This window comes from Oncorhynchus mykiss, chromosome 18, assembly GCF_013265735.2.
Source record: "Oncorhynchus mykiss isolate Arlee chromosome 18, USDA_OmykA_1.1, whole genome shotgun sequence".
NCBI lineage: Eukaryota > Metazoa > Chordata > Actinopteri > Salmoniformes > Salmonidae > Oncorhynchus > Oncorhynchus mykiss.
The window spans coordinates 5,711,366-5,727,885 of NC_048582.1; the positions used below are offsets into that span (position 1 = coordinate 5,711,366).

Below are 16,520 nucleotides of genomic sequence, written 5' to 3' on the forward strand. Positions count from 1 at the left end.
AGTCTGGCAGTATCAGGGGACCCTTCACATGTGCACTATGTTTAGTACTCTCCTCACATTGTGAAAACCTTGATGGTTTTTCACAAAGACATTTTGGTCTTGGTGTATTAGATATGGGAGCAGTCTATCCAATCTCCTGGCTAAGGCTTTAGCACTAATTCTTGAGTCGGATTTCAGAAGAGAAATTGGTCTAACTTTCACATTTTGTGAAAGTTAGACCTTCCCGACAGTAGTCATGCCTTGTGATTTGGCTACACACAATCCACAGCTAGGATATTTAAAGGTAGGTTACCTGATCCTGTCAAACGGGTTCCCGGAACGAAAGACTACAAAACCGAGAGGTGCGGTTGGATCCGGCTCAAATGAAGCACCAACCTTTTCATATTATTGGGTAGGGCCATCCTAAGGATCCCTGAATATATGGACGGTTGCAACAAAGATTTTTTATAACTAAATCAAGATAGACCACAGCTGGTCGTTTCCAATGAGAACAGATAAGTCATAGTGGGCAGTGCCAAGCCCGAGCTCCTATTGGCGCATTCTAGCGCAAATCCTGCATATTTCTGTTAGGGAACGACTCTGTGAAGAGCTTGTGTGCAATAACTCAATTCACCTCAGCGTTCCTTCTAAATAACGTGATTATTTAAAACTTTTGCAAAGTGTGAAGTCTACAAATCTTAGTCCACTCTGTTCATAACAGATTTTAGTTTTGGGAACAGAACTGTATTAAGATCAGATGTTTCATAGATCCATCTTCTCCCACTGCCGGCCAGTGGGCTTCCTCTCACTACCCTATTGTTTTATCTGAGGCTGCACTGTGGTAGTGGGGGAACAGGAAGTTCCAGGCAAGCACACACCATTCTTCAGTATAAAGAAAGCGGCAGATCAGTGCATTCAAGAAGATAACCTTTTGTGTCCGTTTCTGTCTATTACGACAGGTATGTAAAAGCGTGTATAAACTTTCTAATATCAAAAGAACATGTCATACCACGCTAGGTAACATCCGTTAAGGTATTATCACGTTTGGTAATGGTTTGTTATTTTTGCGTCAAACCAAGTGAACGTGAAACTGTTTTAAGTCACACAGCTAGAAACAAGGTTTGTCTGAATGGATGTACATAACTTCTTCAAGGTCATTTAATAAAAAATCTATTTGAGATTTCTGAGTTTGGTTAGCAAGTTATTGGTTTTGTGTGAAATTCACAAGCTGGTACCATGGTGGCACCCATTCTATCTGCGTCAACAGACTTCTGTGCTGGTGCAGAAACAATTTCACGGTCACACTACAGTTTTGAAGCTGAATGTAATGATTATCATGTGTAGTAGTATTCAGACACGTTCAGTTTCTATATTTAGCTGTAAATTATGGTGTGAATGGGAAATACGATTGGTTTTTAATGTGAAGACAGTTATTCAGGAAAATAGTACATAATGCTGCTTAAAACAAACTGCAACCTTGTACTAAATGGTTTTTGAGTCATTCATGCATTTGGGAAATCTACTATAGGTTAAGTTAATTTACGTTGTGTAGACCAAATTTAAAGCGTGTACTTTGTCCAATTTGAATGAATTAATGTTTTGTTACCTACTTCCTCTTTTGAAATGAGATGGACAGGAGATTGGACATGTCTGATTACCGCCACCTCAAAGGTCTAGTGTTTGAGCTCATGTTCCTCTTATAGAATATTAGCTCAACGGTGTTGTGAAGCTATTGAACCTAAATATAAACAGTACCGGTATCTATTTCAGTCCAAGTCAAGTACTGAATTAGATAATTGAACCAAAAGAAATATAATATATATTTTTGAGAGTAAAGAAAGTGCCTGAACTGTCAAGACAATAACTTTTTTTCTGTTACTCGTTGTTACTACAGGACGACTAGAATTAAGTCTGAGGCCAGTAACATCAACAGTGAGGACAAGCCCAGCCTGCCTCTCTCCTTCCACACGGAGTCCAAACCTACAGTCACTGGGTCCTGATTGTGACAGTGGAGCCCAGTTTGCACTGCAGGATCCAGAGATGGCATCAGTGAAGCTGGAAGACTGCAGTCAAACACTGGAGCTGAATGTCAACATTAAAGATGAAGAAGAGGAGGAGAAGATTGGGGAATCTGTTTCTCATGGTAAGAACAGGTTCTATCTAAGTTTGTTGTTCATTCCCACTTCTCACTGTGCAGGAAAAGTTGCTTTAGAACTGTTTCAATGAGAAGGTAGATGTTATTTCATGCTACTGAGACTTGCATGGTTTGACACCAGTTTTGTCAGCATTAGTTTTATTAACTGGTCTATCTGGAGTGATCAGAGTGTAGACTAAAGAAGTGAAGTAGACAAACTGTCAGTGTTTTAAAGTTCTATGAAGTGAGTCTGTGTAGTTACTAACCCTTGTGATAGTTAGTAGAGGATGATATGAAATTAGTCTGTGTAGTTACTAACCCTTGTGATAGTGAGTGGAGGATGATATGAAATGAGTCTGTGTAGTTACTAACCCTTGTGATAGTGAGTGGAGGATGATATGAAATGAGTCTGTGTAGTTACTAACCCTTGTTATAGTGAGTGGAGGATGACAAGCCCCTTTTTAGCTTTCAACTCTTACCCACTTTTAGAATAGTTTAATTCCCCTGTATTGTACAGCCTACTGATATGAATAATGTCACCCGGTACAGACATAAGAGGACTGGCAACCACTCTGGGCCTGGTTCCTCTCTACCTTTCTTTCTTCTGCTTTCAAGGGAGTTTTTCTTCTACATCTGCATTGCTTGCTCTTTGGGGATTTTAGGCTGGGTTTCTGTAAAGCACTTTGACATCTGATGATGTAAAAAGGGCTTCATAATATCGATTTGATTGACATGTATATCACACCAACTGACTGGTTCTTCTGATGTTCTTCACACAGGAGACCACGTTGAGACATTCTCTACATCCAGAGAGAAACAGCAGGAAGATCACAGAGCTAAGAGGTCTCACCACTGCCCACATTGTGAGGAGATTTTCCCAATTCTATCAAAGCTAAAAATACACCTAAAAATACACACAGGAGAGAATCCGTATTCCTGTACTGACTGTGGGAAGAGATTCACAACATCAGGGAATCTGACAGTTCATCAGAGAGTGCACACTGGAGAAAAGCCTTACTCCTGCCCTGACTGTGGAAAGATTTTCTCTCGACTGGGCCACTTAAAAAGACATGAACATATACATACAGGAGTGAAGCCTTACTCCTGCTCTGACTGTGTTAAATGCTACACAACATCAGCTGAGCTAAAACTTCATCAGAGAGTGCACACTGGAGAGAAGCCTTACTCCTGCTCTGACTGTGGAAAGAGTTTCTCTCGACAGGGTTTTTTAAAAGCACATGAACTTATTCATACAGGAGTGAAGCCTTATTCCTGCTCTGACTGTGGGAAGATTTTCTCTCAACTGGGCAACTTAAAAACACATGAACGTATACATACAGGAGTGAAGCCTTACGCCTGCTCTGACTGTGTCAAATGCTTCACAACATCAACTGAGCTAAAAGTCCATCAGAGAACACACACAGGCGAGAAGCCTTACTCCTGCTCTGACTGTGGAAAGAGTATCTCTCTACTGTGCAACTTAAAAACACATGAACGTATACATACAGGAATGAAGCCTTACTCCTGCTCTGACTGTGTAAAATGCTTCACAACATCAGCTGAGCTAAAGGTTCATCAGAGAACACACACAGGTGAGAAGCCTTACTCTTGCTCTGACTGTGGAAAGAGTTTCTCTCAAATGTGCCACTTAAAAAGACACCAAGGTAAACATAAATGAGAGAAGCCTTACCACTGATCTGACTGTAGAAAATGATTTTAAAAAGCTGAGCTAAAAGGTCATCAGAGAACAGACACCGGAGAGAAGCCTTACTTCTGCTCTTAATTTGGCACGAGTAACTCAAGTAAAAGTATAATGGTATTTGGTTGTAAATATACCTTAGTATCAAAAGTAATCTTGATAAGTGCATGAATTGGACCATTTTCTGTCCTGCTAATCATAAAAAAATGAAGTTGAGTGTCATGGAAAATGTATGGAGTTAAAAGTATTATTTATTTATTTACTCTAGGAATTTAGTGAAATAAAAGTAAAAGTTGTCAAAAATATAAATAGTAAAGTACAGAACCCCAAAACTACTTAAGTAAAAAGTATTTAAAGAACTATAAGTACTTTACACCACTGCATGCATCCACGCCATGTGGCAGTGTGGTGGTGTGAAGGTGCGGGGTGTGTTTTCAGGGCACACATTGGGCCCCTTGATAAAAGTTGAGTAATGTTTGAATGCCACAGGATATCTAAACATCATTGCCAATCAGGTGCATCCCTTCATGGCAGCAGTGTATCCATCTGCAAATAGATTTTTTCAGCAGGATAATATCTTATGCCACAAGGTTTGTCCAGGAATGGTTCCAAGAACATTACTTCTTTGTTCATCTGTGGGAGGAGATGGAACGAGCTATTCGGAGTAGATCCATTCGCAGCCAACTTGACACAATTGTGGGAAGCATTGGAGTCCACATGGGCCAGCATCCCTGTCGTTATTGTAAATAAGAATTTGTTCTTAACTAATTTGCCTAGTTAAGTTAAAGTTACACACCACAAACCACACCGACCAAAAAGTTATTTTGTTGGCATTTACGTATGGCAGGCGCAGTTGATTAGCTTATTTCTCGAGACATTTGTTGGATTGGCGCGAGGAGTGTGTTCATGTTTGCAAGTTTCAAACACCGTTGAAATGGTTGCAGCGGTATGAGAACCAGCACATTCTTGAACATGCAATACTGCTTTCCTCAGTGCGAAATCCTCATCGACCCACTGTGCTGTCAGACTCAGTATACTCATGGGGCTGACATCACTGGTCCAAATATCAGTTGTGAAGCTAATAGCAGTGACGCCCATAGATGTGCGTTTTAACAATTCTGTGCAACTCCGGTAGGTCACCGTCTGAAAAATAGTGTATACTGGGGCTTGACCAGTCGGCGAAAGCCAACGTCATCCACGACAGAGGACGGTTGATTTGTCAAGGGCAACGAATGTCATTATCTTGGCGTTAATAGATTTCGCCTTTGAGTTGTCTCGCTGAAATGTACTTACTCTTTCAAATGACTGCTTGACTGAACTTGTTTAGTTGTTGGAAGTGTGCTCTTAGTATTTTTCTGCTTTTTTCTGTTTAGGGCTGTATTTTTCGTGGCGTCATCTATCCACGTTATATAGGTATGCATGTCAGCTTTAATTAACATCGGTTTTGCACATCGGTGTTAAATTAAACATCGGGCCGATGTTGGCATTTTTAGCTAATATTGTCAGATTCCGATATGCTCAACGATATATTGTGCATCCCTATCCGTGTATATCATATAAAGATGGTGTAATGATCAGTTTTTAGCATTAGTTTGGGTGGATTATTTTATTACTTAACAACTTTTGTTTAATCATAAACAAGCTATGAATCAACTACTTGTGTTTATTAAATTGTATTTGAATACTAGATTCATTATTGTAGTCATTGATGATGAATGTATTTGAATAACTGTATTGAAGTTAATTGATCTGGCAGGGAGCCAGCGGTTAAGAGTGTTGGGCCAGTAACTGAAAGGTCGCTGGTTTGAATCCCGAGCCGACTAGGTGAATAATCTGTCATTGTGCCCTTGAGCAAAGCAATTAACACTTATTTGTCCTGTATGTCGCTCTGGATAAGAACATCTGCTAAATGACAAGAATGTAATTAAAAATTATGTTTGTACATGAATTTATGCTGGGCAACCTCCTCTTCTCTTGTGTATAATTAAATTAAATAAACTGTTTGAAGTAAAATACTGTATACACAGTTGAAGTCAGAAGTTTACATACACCTTAGCCAAATGCATTTAAACTCAGTTTTTCACAATTCCTGACATTTAATCCTAGTAAAGATTCCCTGTCTTAGGTCAGTTAGGATCACCACTTTATATTAAGAATGTGAAATGTCAGAATAATAATAGAGCGAATGATTTATTTCAGCTTTTATTTCTTTCATCACATTCCCAGTGGGTGAGACGTTTACATACACTCAATTAGTATTTGGTAGCATTGACTTTAAATTTTTAACTTGGGTCAAATGTTTCAGGGAGTCTTCCACAAGCTTCCCACAATAAGTTGGGAATTTTGACACGTTCCTCCTGCCAGAGCTGGTGTAACTGAGTCAGGTTTGTAGGCCTCCTTGCTTGCACACGCTTTTTCAGTTCTGCCCAAAAATGTTCTATGGGATTGAGATCAGGGCTTTGTGATGGCCACTCCAATACCTTGACTTTGTTGTCCTTAAGCCATATTGCCACAAGTATGCTTGGGGTCATTGTCCATTTGGAAGACTCATTTGCGACCAAGCTTTAACTTTCTGACTGATGTCTTGATGTTGCTTCAATATATCCACATAATTTCCCTACCTCATGATGCCATCTATTTTGTGAAGTGCATCAGTCCCTCCTGCAGCAAAGCACCCCCACAACAAGCTGCCACCGCCGTGCTTCATGGTTGGGATGGTGTTCTTCGGCTTGCAAGCCTCCCCCCTTTTCCTCCAAACATAACGATGGTCATTATGGCCAAACAGTTCTATTTTTGTTTCATCAGACCAGAGAACATTTCTCAGAGAAGTACTATCTTTGTTCCCAAGTGCAGTTGCAAACTGTAGTCTGGCTTTTTTTATGGCGGTTTTGGAGCAGTGGCTTCTTCCTTCTTTCTTCCTTGCTGAGCTGCCTTTCAGGTTATGTCGATATGGGACTCGTTTTACTGTGGATATAGATACTTTTGTACCTGTTTCCTCCAGCATCTTCACACGGTCCTTTGCTGTTGTTGTGGGATTGATTTGCACTTTTCGCACCAAAGTGCGTTCTGTCTCCTAGAGATGAACGTGTCTTCTTCCTGAGCGGTATGACGGCTGCGTGGTCCCGTGGTGTTTATACTTGCGTACTATTGTTTGTACAGATGAACGTGGCTGAGCTATTTTGATTTTCCCATGATGTCAAGCAAAGAGGCACTGAGTTTGAAGGTAGGCCTTGAAATACATCCACAGGTACACCTCCAATTGATTCAAATGATGTCAATTAGCCTATCAGAAGCTTCTAAAGCCATGACAATTTTCTCGAATTTTCCAAGCTGTTGAAAGGCACAGTCAACTTAGTGTATGTAAACTTTTGACCCACTGGAATTGTGAGACAGTGAAATAATCTGTAAACAATTATTGGAAAAATTACTTGTCATGCACAAAGTAGATGTCCTAACCAACTTGCCAAAACTATAGTTTGTTAACAAGAAATTTGTGGAGTGGTTGAAAAACGAGTTTTAATTACTTCAACCTAAGTGTATGTAAACTTACGACTTCAACTTTATATCTCCCTCACTAACTTTAAGCATCAGCTGTCAGAGCAGCTTACCGATCACTGCACCTGTACACAGCCCATCTGTAAATAGCCCACCCAACTACCTCATCCCCATATTGTTATTTATTTTTTCTCTTTTGCACCCCAGTATCTCTACTTGCACATCCATCACTCCAGTGTTAATGCTAAATTGTAATTATTTCATCACTGTGGCCTATTTATTGCATTACCTCCCCTATACTTACTACATTTTCACACAATGTATATAGACTTTTCTATTGTATTATTGACTGTACGTTTGTTTATTCCATGTGTAACTCTGTGTTGTTTTTGTCGCACTGTTTTGCTTTATCTTAACCAGGTCGCGGTTGTAGATGAGAACTTGTTATCAACTGGCCCACCTGGTTAAATAAAGGTGAAATAAATCAAATCCCTATGGATGCGATCCGCCAACCCAATACCGAAGAAGAAGCGTTAGACTTTAGTAAAATATTTAGCTTTTCTTTTTTTAAAGTGTCCTTTCATTGTATATTATTAGATACAGAGGAGGACATGATATCATGGTTTGTTATAGTGTTCAAGTTGATCTTTTAACCTTAACCATTTTACTTGTGAATCTATTGGGATAGGGCCATCCCAAGGATCCCGGATTGCAAGTAAAGTGGAATGAACAAGTTCCGGGAATGCACGCACAGTTCTTCAGAATAAGGAGTGTCCGTTTCAATTGTATTACTACAGTTCTATAACAAATGGCACGTTTAAACTTTCAAAACATGCTAGCTAAACAAATCTGAAAAGGAATGATCACGTTTGGTAAATATTTTGTGTTATTTGTGTTTTTAAATCCAAGTGAACGTGATAACTATTTTACAATTCACATAGCTAGAGACTTTGGGTCTGTCGTGAATGTACATCATTTCCTCAAGGTCATTTCATAAGTCATCTATTTATTTGAGATTTGAGTTCGTTTTGCATGGTATTGGTTTTGTGTAAAATGAGTTTTAATGACTTCAACCTAAGTGTATGTAAACTTACGACTTCAACTGTATATCTCCCTCACTAACTTTAAGCATCAGCTGTCAGAGCAGCTTACCGATCACTGCACCTGTACACAGCCCATCTGTAAATAGCCCACCCAACTACCTCATTCCCAGCTGCACCATCAAGAGCATCCAGGCCTACCACTGTTGTGTCATTGGCAAACTTAAGGATGGTGTTGGAGTCGTGCCTGGCCGTGCAGTCATGAGTGAACAGGGAGTAGAGGAGGGGACTAAGCACGCACCCATGAGGGGCCCCTGTGTTGAGGATCAGCATGACGGATGTGTTGTTACCTACCCTGATCACCTGGGGGTGGCCCGTCAGGAAGTCCAGGATCCAGATGTAAAGGTAGGTGTTTAGTCCCAGGGTCCTTAGCTTACTGATGAGCTTTGAGGGCACTTTTGTGTGTAGTCATTTAGGCAGGTTGCTTTTGTGTTCTTGGGCACAGGGACTATGGTGGTCTGCTTGAAGCATGTTGGTATTACAGACTCAATCAGGGACATGTTGAAAATGTCAATGAAGACACCTGCCAGTTGGTCAGCACATGCCCGGAGCACACGTCCTGGTAATCCGCCTGGCCCCGCAGCCTTGTGAATATTGACCTGTTCAAAGATCTTACTCACATCGGCTGCGGAGAATGTGATCACACAGTCGTCCGGAACAGCTGGTGCTCTCATGCGTGTTTTAGTGTTATTTGACTCGAGTTGAGCATAGAAGTAGTTTAGCTTTTCTGGTAGGCTCAAGTCACTGGGCAGCTCTTGGCTGTGCTTCCCTTTGTAGTATGTAATGGTTTGCAAGCCCTGCCACATCTGACGAGCGTTGGAGCTGGTGTAGTACAATTCGATCTTAGTCCTGTATTGATGGTTCATCGGAGGGCACATCAGGATTTCTTTCATGTTTTTGGGTTAGTGTGAAAGCGGCAGCATTTAGCCTTCTGTAATCCAGGCAACATCTGCACAATGGCTTCTGGTTGGGGTATGTAAGTACGGTCACTGTGGGGACGACGTCGTCAATGCACTTATTGATAAAGCCAATGACTGATGTGGTGTACTCCTCAATGCCATCGGAAGAATCCCAAAACATATTCCAGTCTGTGCTAGCAAAACAGTCCTGTAGCTTAGCATCTAAACATCACAAATCTGAGGTAAAAAGGATGTGTAATTCCATTAAATGTTATGGGGTGAAAATGCAAGCTTGTGTAAGGTAGTAACAGTAGCACAAAAATGTCCAGATTGGAGAAATTAAAGCATTATACAATAGTTCAATGACAAAATAATTCAACATGCCAATTTGAAATGATAGCATATGTTGCCCACTCACAAACTATTGCAACAATGACATCTATTTCTCACTCATTTAACTATTGAGAGTTTAAAATGCTCTCAACACACAGTTTAACCAGGTGCTCTAAAGCCTCCATAGAGTCTGTGCAGCAGGCTGAACCTTACTAACACAATAGAAGAGGTTGTGGTAGACGTGGGCTATCACATATTCCAGTCTGTGCTAGCAAAACAGTCCTGTAGTTTAGCATCTGATTCATCTGACCATTTTTTTATTGATCTAGTCACTGGTGCTTCCTGCTTTAATTTTTGCTTGTAAGCAGGAATCGGGAGGATAGAATTATGGTGAGATTTGCCAAATGGAGAGTGAGGAAGAGTTTTGCTTGTATCTCTGTGTGTGGAGTATTGGTGGTCCAGAGTTTATTTTCCTCTGGCATACCATCAAATCAATGGAGAAAATGCATCTCATAATATTTTAACATGGAAATAGCTGTTCTATCATTCAGCCTACAGTAGCAGCCAATGAGTGGTGTTCGATGTCGATCTACATTCCATGAGACTTAAAAATAAAAACATGCAGGTCTTGACATGAACCTGTTTATCCACTTGTCCTTCAGACAAGGAGGTGACTAAACATGTGTTGTTTGATGCAAGAAACCACTTTAGAAAACAAAATGCATTATTATTCCCATACCATTATTACAGAATATCAGACAAATTAAGTCTTTACCTGACTTTCTTTTCAGATGTCTAGAAATGTAGACATGTTGTGCTCTTGTAGGAAGCAACCAGTCGCCCATTGTTGACTACAAATAATCTATAACTGGGCTAATAACTCACTAACTAGCAAAGGACATGTCCAAAATGTGCACATGCAGCTCCTGCTTTGATTTCAAAACAACCGCATCAACTCACAACCCTTCATGCTGTAAAAACAGTCCAGTTCAAACTAAATGGCACAGATCAATCTATATGGAATATCTATCTACATATAGGCCTACTGCAGCTCTGATTGGTTAGGCCGCACCAGTCTGCGTCAAGTACGGGCTGAGTTGTGCATGTCAACACAATAGAATCTTACTCTGATGTGTTCTGCCCACAACAAAGTATCTTGCATAGTTAGTTTTGCGTACTAAGTCTTGCATAGTTCATTTTGTTTTCGGTATGTTATATTGAAAGTGGTTAATATTGTGTTGATTCGATCACAGTTGCCATGGTAAAGGGAGAAGTAGTTAAATAACAAGGAAAACTCTAGAAAGTTTAGTGAAGTTCAATCTCATGCCTCTCTCCGTGGGCTGACACTTCTGTGCTGCAGTCCTGGGGAGCTGCCTCTCTCTGTGGGCTGACACTTCTGTGCTGCAGTCCTGGGGAGCTGCCTCTCTCTGTGGGCTGACACTTCTGTGCTGCAGTCCTGGGGAGCTGCCTCTCTCTGTGGGCTGACACTTCTGTGCTGCAGTCCTGGGGAGCTGCGCATCAGTCTCTGAGTTACTGCGTGCCCAAGTGCAGTTTAGAGGGAACATTGGTGTCAACTGTAGGGGTGCCCATGTTGCTGGGGATTGGAAATGTCCGGTGCGAGAGAAGCAGGTTGAGATGTCCAGAGTCACAGTAGTGCAGAAGGTGTCATATGTTGAAGCAGTGAAGAAAGTAGAGGAGATTGGGTCAAAGGTGAGGGATCCTGAATGAGATTTGACTTCAGAAGAGTTACAGTGTGTGTTGAGTGTTGGTGTCCCGTCCTCCCAGGCCGTTGGCGTGGTGCAGGAGCAGATAGGGTCAAAGTAGTGGAATGGGGTAGTGGATTTTTAATTGTGTGTAGGGTAAGTTGGAAGAGTGGTATTTAAAAATATTTTATTTTTATTTTACCCTCTTTTCTCCCCAATTTCGTGGTATCCAATTGGTAGTTAGTCTTGTCCCATCGCTGCAACTCCCTTACAGACTCGGGAGAGGCGAAGGTCGAGAACCGTGCGTCCTCCAAAACACAACCCAGCCAAGCCACACTGCTCGCATAACCCGGAAGCCAGCCGCACCAATGTATCTCTGAGCCTCTCTCTACACCTGGCGACCATGTCAGCATGCATTGCGCCCGGCCCGCCACATCGCGCTAGTGCATGATGGGACAAGGGGGGCAATTGTGCAGCATTTGGTAAATGCCAGGTGCAGAGAGAGGCTCAGAGATATAGAATCAGTCATGATGTATCATATGCAGAGGCTGTAAAACAGACTGGTGGAACTACAGTGAAGACTGATGGAGCTTCCATGGCTGGTCCCATAGTAAGAGGACCTACTGTCAGACTGATGGAGCTTCCATGGCTGGTCCAGTTGTAAGAGGACCTACTGTCAGACTGATGGAGCTTCCATGGCTGGTCCCGTACTAAGTAGACATACTGTCAAGGCTGGTGCTTCTGCTGGTCCCAACCTATTGCACATTCCCTAAATACTACTCTCCCTCTCTATGTTTTAGCACAACCCTATGTTCCACTATAACTATGTTTAAATATCCATCATTGTAATGTATGTAGGAGGGATCTTAGACCAACACTTACAAACCCTCCAGTGTATGAGTCTCATAGTGTTTACTGGAACAGAAGCAGACACACCCGGTGGCTCTCCAGGAACAGGGTTGGTGGCCAATGCCCTACATACCATGACAGGTCAGGAAAGCCTGATCCCTAGTATGGGCAGACCTACTATATTTAATAGCACAAATAGAGTCTCTTGTTATTGTGGTGTTGATCTGGGCCTGAACTCAGAGCCCAGGGTCTTGGTTCATTGGCACAAATCCCTGAAACCCCCAATAAACCCCTAGTAGATCTTATTGTGTAGATCTGGAAGTATTGGATAGGTGTAAGCAATATGCTGATAGCTCCATCTGGAACTCTGATAGGCCAGGTGGGATTAAGGAAATGTCCTGTTGTGTTGTTTTTTGTATTTGAAATTGGTATTGGTACACACTTGTTGGGTTGCTAGCTACAGTAGCTAGGTCTCAAAACGAGCTTGCTGGAGCTCTGATCTTTACTCTGCAAGACACTACTTATCTCTGCAATATAGATACAGGCAATTAGTTAGGTATACATGCAGGTAAATATAATACATATAACTATTTGCCTTGTTAACACATTAAATATGCACTATATATCTATCTCTCTTTCTCTCTCTATATATACATACATCTATCTATCCCCATTTCTGATGATCCATGATGTCATCCATGATGTCATCCATGATGTCTTACTAGTACAATGTATTTTCTTTATCTATTTGTTAATTTTCTTATTTTTTAACTGCATTGTTGGGAAGGGCTGGTAAGTAAGTATTTCATGGTAAGGTATACGGTTGTTGTATAAGGCGCGTGTGACAAATACAATTTTATTTGATGGCGGTGTCGCAAGCTACATGCAAAAACTTAAGAAAATCGTTAGGACCAATGAGAGTAGAGCTACTGAGTTTGGTGTCACAAACACTTGTCCATATATGGTATTGCGTTGGCAGCCATATTGGATTTCTATGGAGTGATGTCCCTGCAACCGGGAAACGTTATACCTCCTATTCGGGGATGCCATGTTTGCAGTTTTCCTGTGGGCTACTTGGAAAACGATATCGGGTTAAAATGTAATGGTGGCGGGTTGCGGGTTTTTGGGCTACTTCTTAATTGCACCGCAGCAGCTATAGCATTTTCCTTTAAAATATTTATTTCAATGTGACCTGCTGCTGACTATCAGGCAGTGAGGCAGTCTGTTGCTGAGCAAGTGAGTGGTGGGGAGTGGGAGGGCCGGAGGCCGAGGTGTGTGTGGTTTGAGACTGAGTGCTGCAGCAGGCAGCTGAGTAACGTGAGTGACGCCTTGATAGCATCATCTGGACATGTGTGCAACAAGAGTTCAACATTCACCTTCTGCTACCATTTCTGTCAAACCGTTTACGCATACAGTTTTACTCGCACGTTCGATACATTCAATGTATGCACCACACAACGCACTACAACTGCCTCTGCAACGCAATACTGCAAGGCAAACAAAGCGTTCCATTGGAAACAAGTTGTACTTCTGGTGTACAAAATCACTGTCGGTGTGATCGAGGCGTGAGAGGAGACAGAACGGCACGCGCGAAAACCATATAAAGCGAAGGGTTTTAAGCATACTCAGTTCTTGGATCTCGAGCGGGACATTTTAAATAGAAGTTATGGAACTCCCTCGCGTGCTTCTGTTACGGAAAAGTCCACAATGAAACTGATATTAAATGTGGAGAATGATACATATGTTAGCCATTAAGTAGCCTATTAATTTGTATGCCTATGTAAGCTACTGTAGCCTACCATTTCATACAATAAACATGTTGAGATGACGATATCACTGGAGTCACTGCAAATAAATTTGTGCCACTTGTGTAGCCTACCTGGAGCTGTCAAACGGATTTAATCCATAGCCTATAACTTCAGTTTATTGTTCTTGTAGCCTTGTGTAATTATGCAATTATTAATGGCCATGTTTAGTTAATGAAATAGGAAGTTATCAGTTGTGATTATGGGCACAGTTATATCAGCTGTTGCTAGAATGCATTAGACTGAAGGTAATAGTCAGTCAGATTAGGCTACAGGTAAATATACAAATTATTAATATATGATTCAGTGATTGAAATTCAAGACCCCGTCCTCAGTAGTTTATTCCAGGAGGCCATTGGGCAATAACCATTTCTTACGTAACAATCGCCTCGCTATTCATGTTAACTAAATGCTCTGTCAATTTGAACTAAGCAAGCTGATAAATCATTCATCTTATATATTGCCTAGGCTACTGTGGGCTATCTGGCTATATACTACTTGCATCTAGCTAACCAAACCATGGCAAAGTTGAATTACAATCATAAACCCAGATTTTAGTCAGTAAGCCTAGCCTATGCATATTTGAAATGACAAGTTAATAGCCTTCATTGTAAAGGGTTTAAGTCAATATCCTAATTAGTTTTTTGAAGTTCGTCCAAGTGTTTCTTGCACAGAGATCTCGAGATCCTCTGTCCAACTTTCATCCCTCAAACTCTCCTGTTGGATTGATCAATAGTTATGCACATGCGCACAAGGGATTTATTTACAATCATAGCAGTTAAATCTACATCCAATGACTGAAAATGATCTGGCGAGTTTAATAAGAGCGAATTGTCTTTAGTCTTGAGACATATTCAAATTCCTTTATTAGTCATGTTAGTTTGCAATAATTATTATTTTGATGGAAAACCAAATGTAACTTCTTACGTCGATATTCCTTCTTAATTCGCTCCATAACGTTGTGGAAAAGGCGATAACTATGGCAAAATATGTCAACTCCTCTCTTGCGGCTGAAAAAAAATCGGCACGTTTTCAGGCCTTGTGGACGGGTTTTGATCATTGGGCTAGACATTTCTGATACACCTGGCAACCCCGATCGCATTCTTCAGAATAAAGAAACGCCATAACTGTGCTGTCAAGAGGATAACTTTTGTGTCCGTTTCTCTTCATTACTGAAGGTATGTGATAGCAAGTTTAAACAGTCTAACATCGAAAGAACGTCATAACATGCTAGATAACAAATCCTTCCGGTTTTATGCGTTATTGTTTGTGTCAAACCCAGTGAGTGAAAAACGTGATTAAAAACTATTTTACATGTCACGTAGACTTGGGGGTCTTCCGAGTGAATGTACATCATTTCGACAAGGTCATTTCATAAAGAATCTATTTGAGATTTTTTTTGTTCGTTTTTACATGTTATTGGTTTTGTGTAAAATGAAGCTCCTGAGTTGGTAAAATGGCGGCGTCCACTCTGTCTGCGGAGGAGCCCCTCGACTTCTTTTGGAAGTCTATTTTGGGGGTCTTTTAAGGTGCGGGCTGGATTTCAAAATCCACGGACCGGACCAAACTTATCAAATTATAGACGTTTATGTTTTACAATTTCGGCCGACCTTTGGCTTGGCCCAAACATTTGACTGGACCGAATTCATGCAGTTTTAAATAGAGGGGTCCATCTCTCAGCACAGTCGCCCCTCAGGGTCTCTGTGCTGCCTGCCCACTACCGCTAGGTCGTCTATCGATGCAGTGCGTCTCTTAGGAAAAGTGGGGGTTTCGAAAGGTGCCACTCAATACCTCGTTTGGGTTGTCAGACTTTAGTCATGATCTGCAGAAATGACAGTAAGGAATTTCAGTTATGCAAAAAAAAAAAAAACTCTTCACTCACTGAACTGTATCTTTGAACTTTACCTACCTAACCGTAGTTAAGTTGTTCGTAAATGTAAATGCTAGCTAACGTTAGCTACCTTATAAAACACATTTATTTTACTATGTATTATTTGTTATTGAATATTTTAACACCCACTTCTCCTGATATTGTTCCTTTGGAAAGGCCCACTTCTCCTTTGTATCGTTCCTTTGGAAACGCCCACTTCTCCATATATCGTTCCTTTGGAAACGCCCACGTCTCCATATATAGTTCCTTTGGAAACGCCCACTTAACCTGAGAGATGCACTGCACTGAGATGACATATCAGTAGGTGGCAGGCAGCATCGAGACTCTGACAGATGATGTCACAGCTGGACCCTACTGGCTTTAGGGTTTGTTTGTAAATGTACTCTATAGTGCGCTCGGGGGCGTTGGTAAATTCAGAGGACTGTCAGCTTGTCTGCGTTTCGCTCAGTAAGCAGGCAGTAAGGGGGCAGCAGTAGAGACGGACAGTTTCACACAGTCACACTACAGTTTGGAAGCTGAATGTAATGATTATCAGTTTTCTACATGTGTAGTAATATTCAGAGATATTCAGTTGTTTCCGTCTTTATTTATAAATGTTACTATGGTGTGAACGGGAAATACAAGAGATTTTTG

The 16,520-nt window shown here is 41.2% G+C and overlaps 1 protein-coding gene across 6 annotated transcripts in view; it reads left to right on the plus strand.

The window, feature by feature from the left end:
* LOC110510710 (zinc finger protein 883-like) overlaps positions 1–16,520 on the plus strand; it is a 586,683-nt gene that overhangs the window by 558,437 nt on the left and 11,726 nt on the right. For 4 of the 6 annotated variants that reach the window (XM_036951168.1, XM_036951165.1, XM_036951173.1 and 1 more), the window contains exon 5: positions 1,874–2,122. In XM_036951168.1, the coding sequence (XP_036807063.1) occupies positions 1,874–2,122 (249 nt within the window). Of the gene's footprint in view, positions 1–1,873; positions 2,123–2,892; positions 4,002–16,520 lie in introns of those variants that run through there. The other 2 variants (XM_036951167.1, XM_036951166.1) reach the window with 2 other exon arrangements.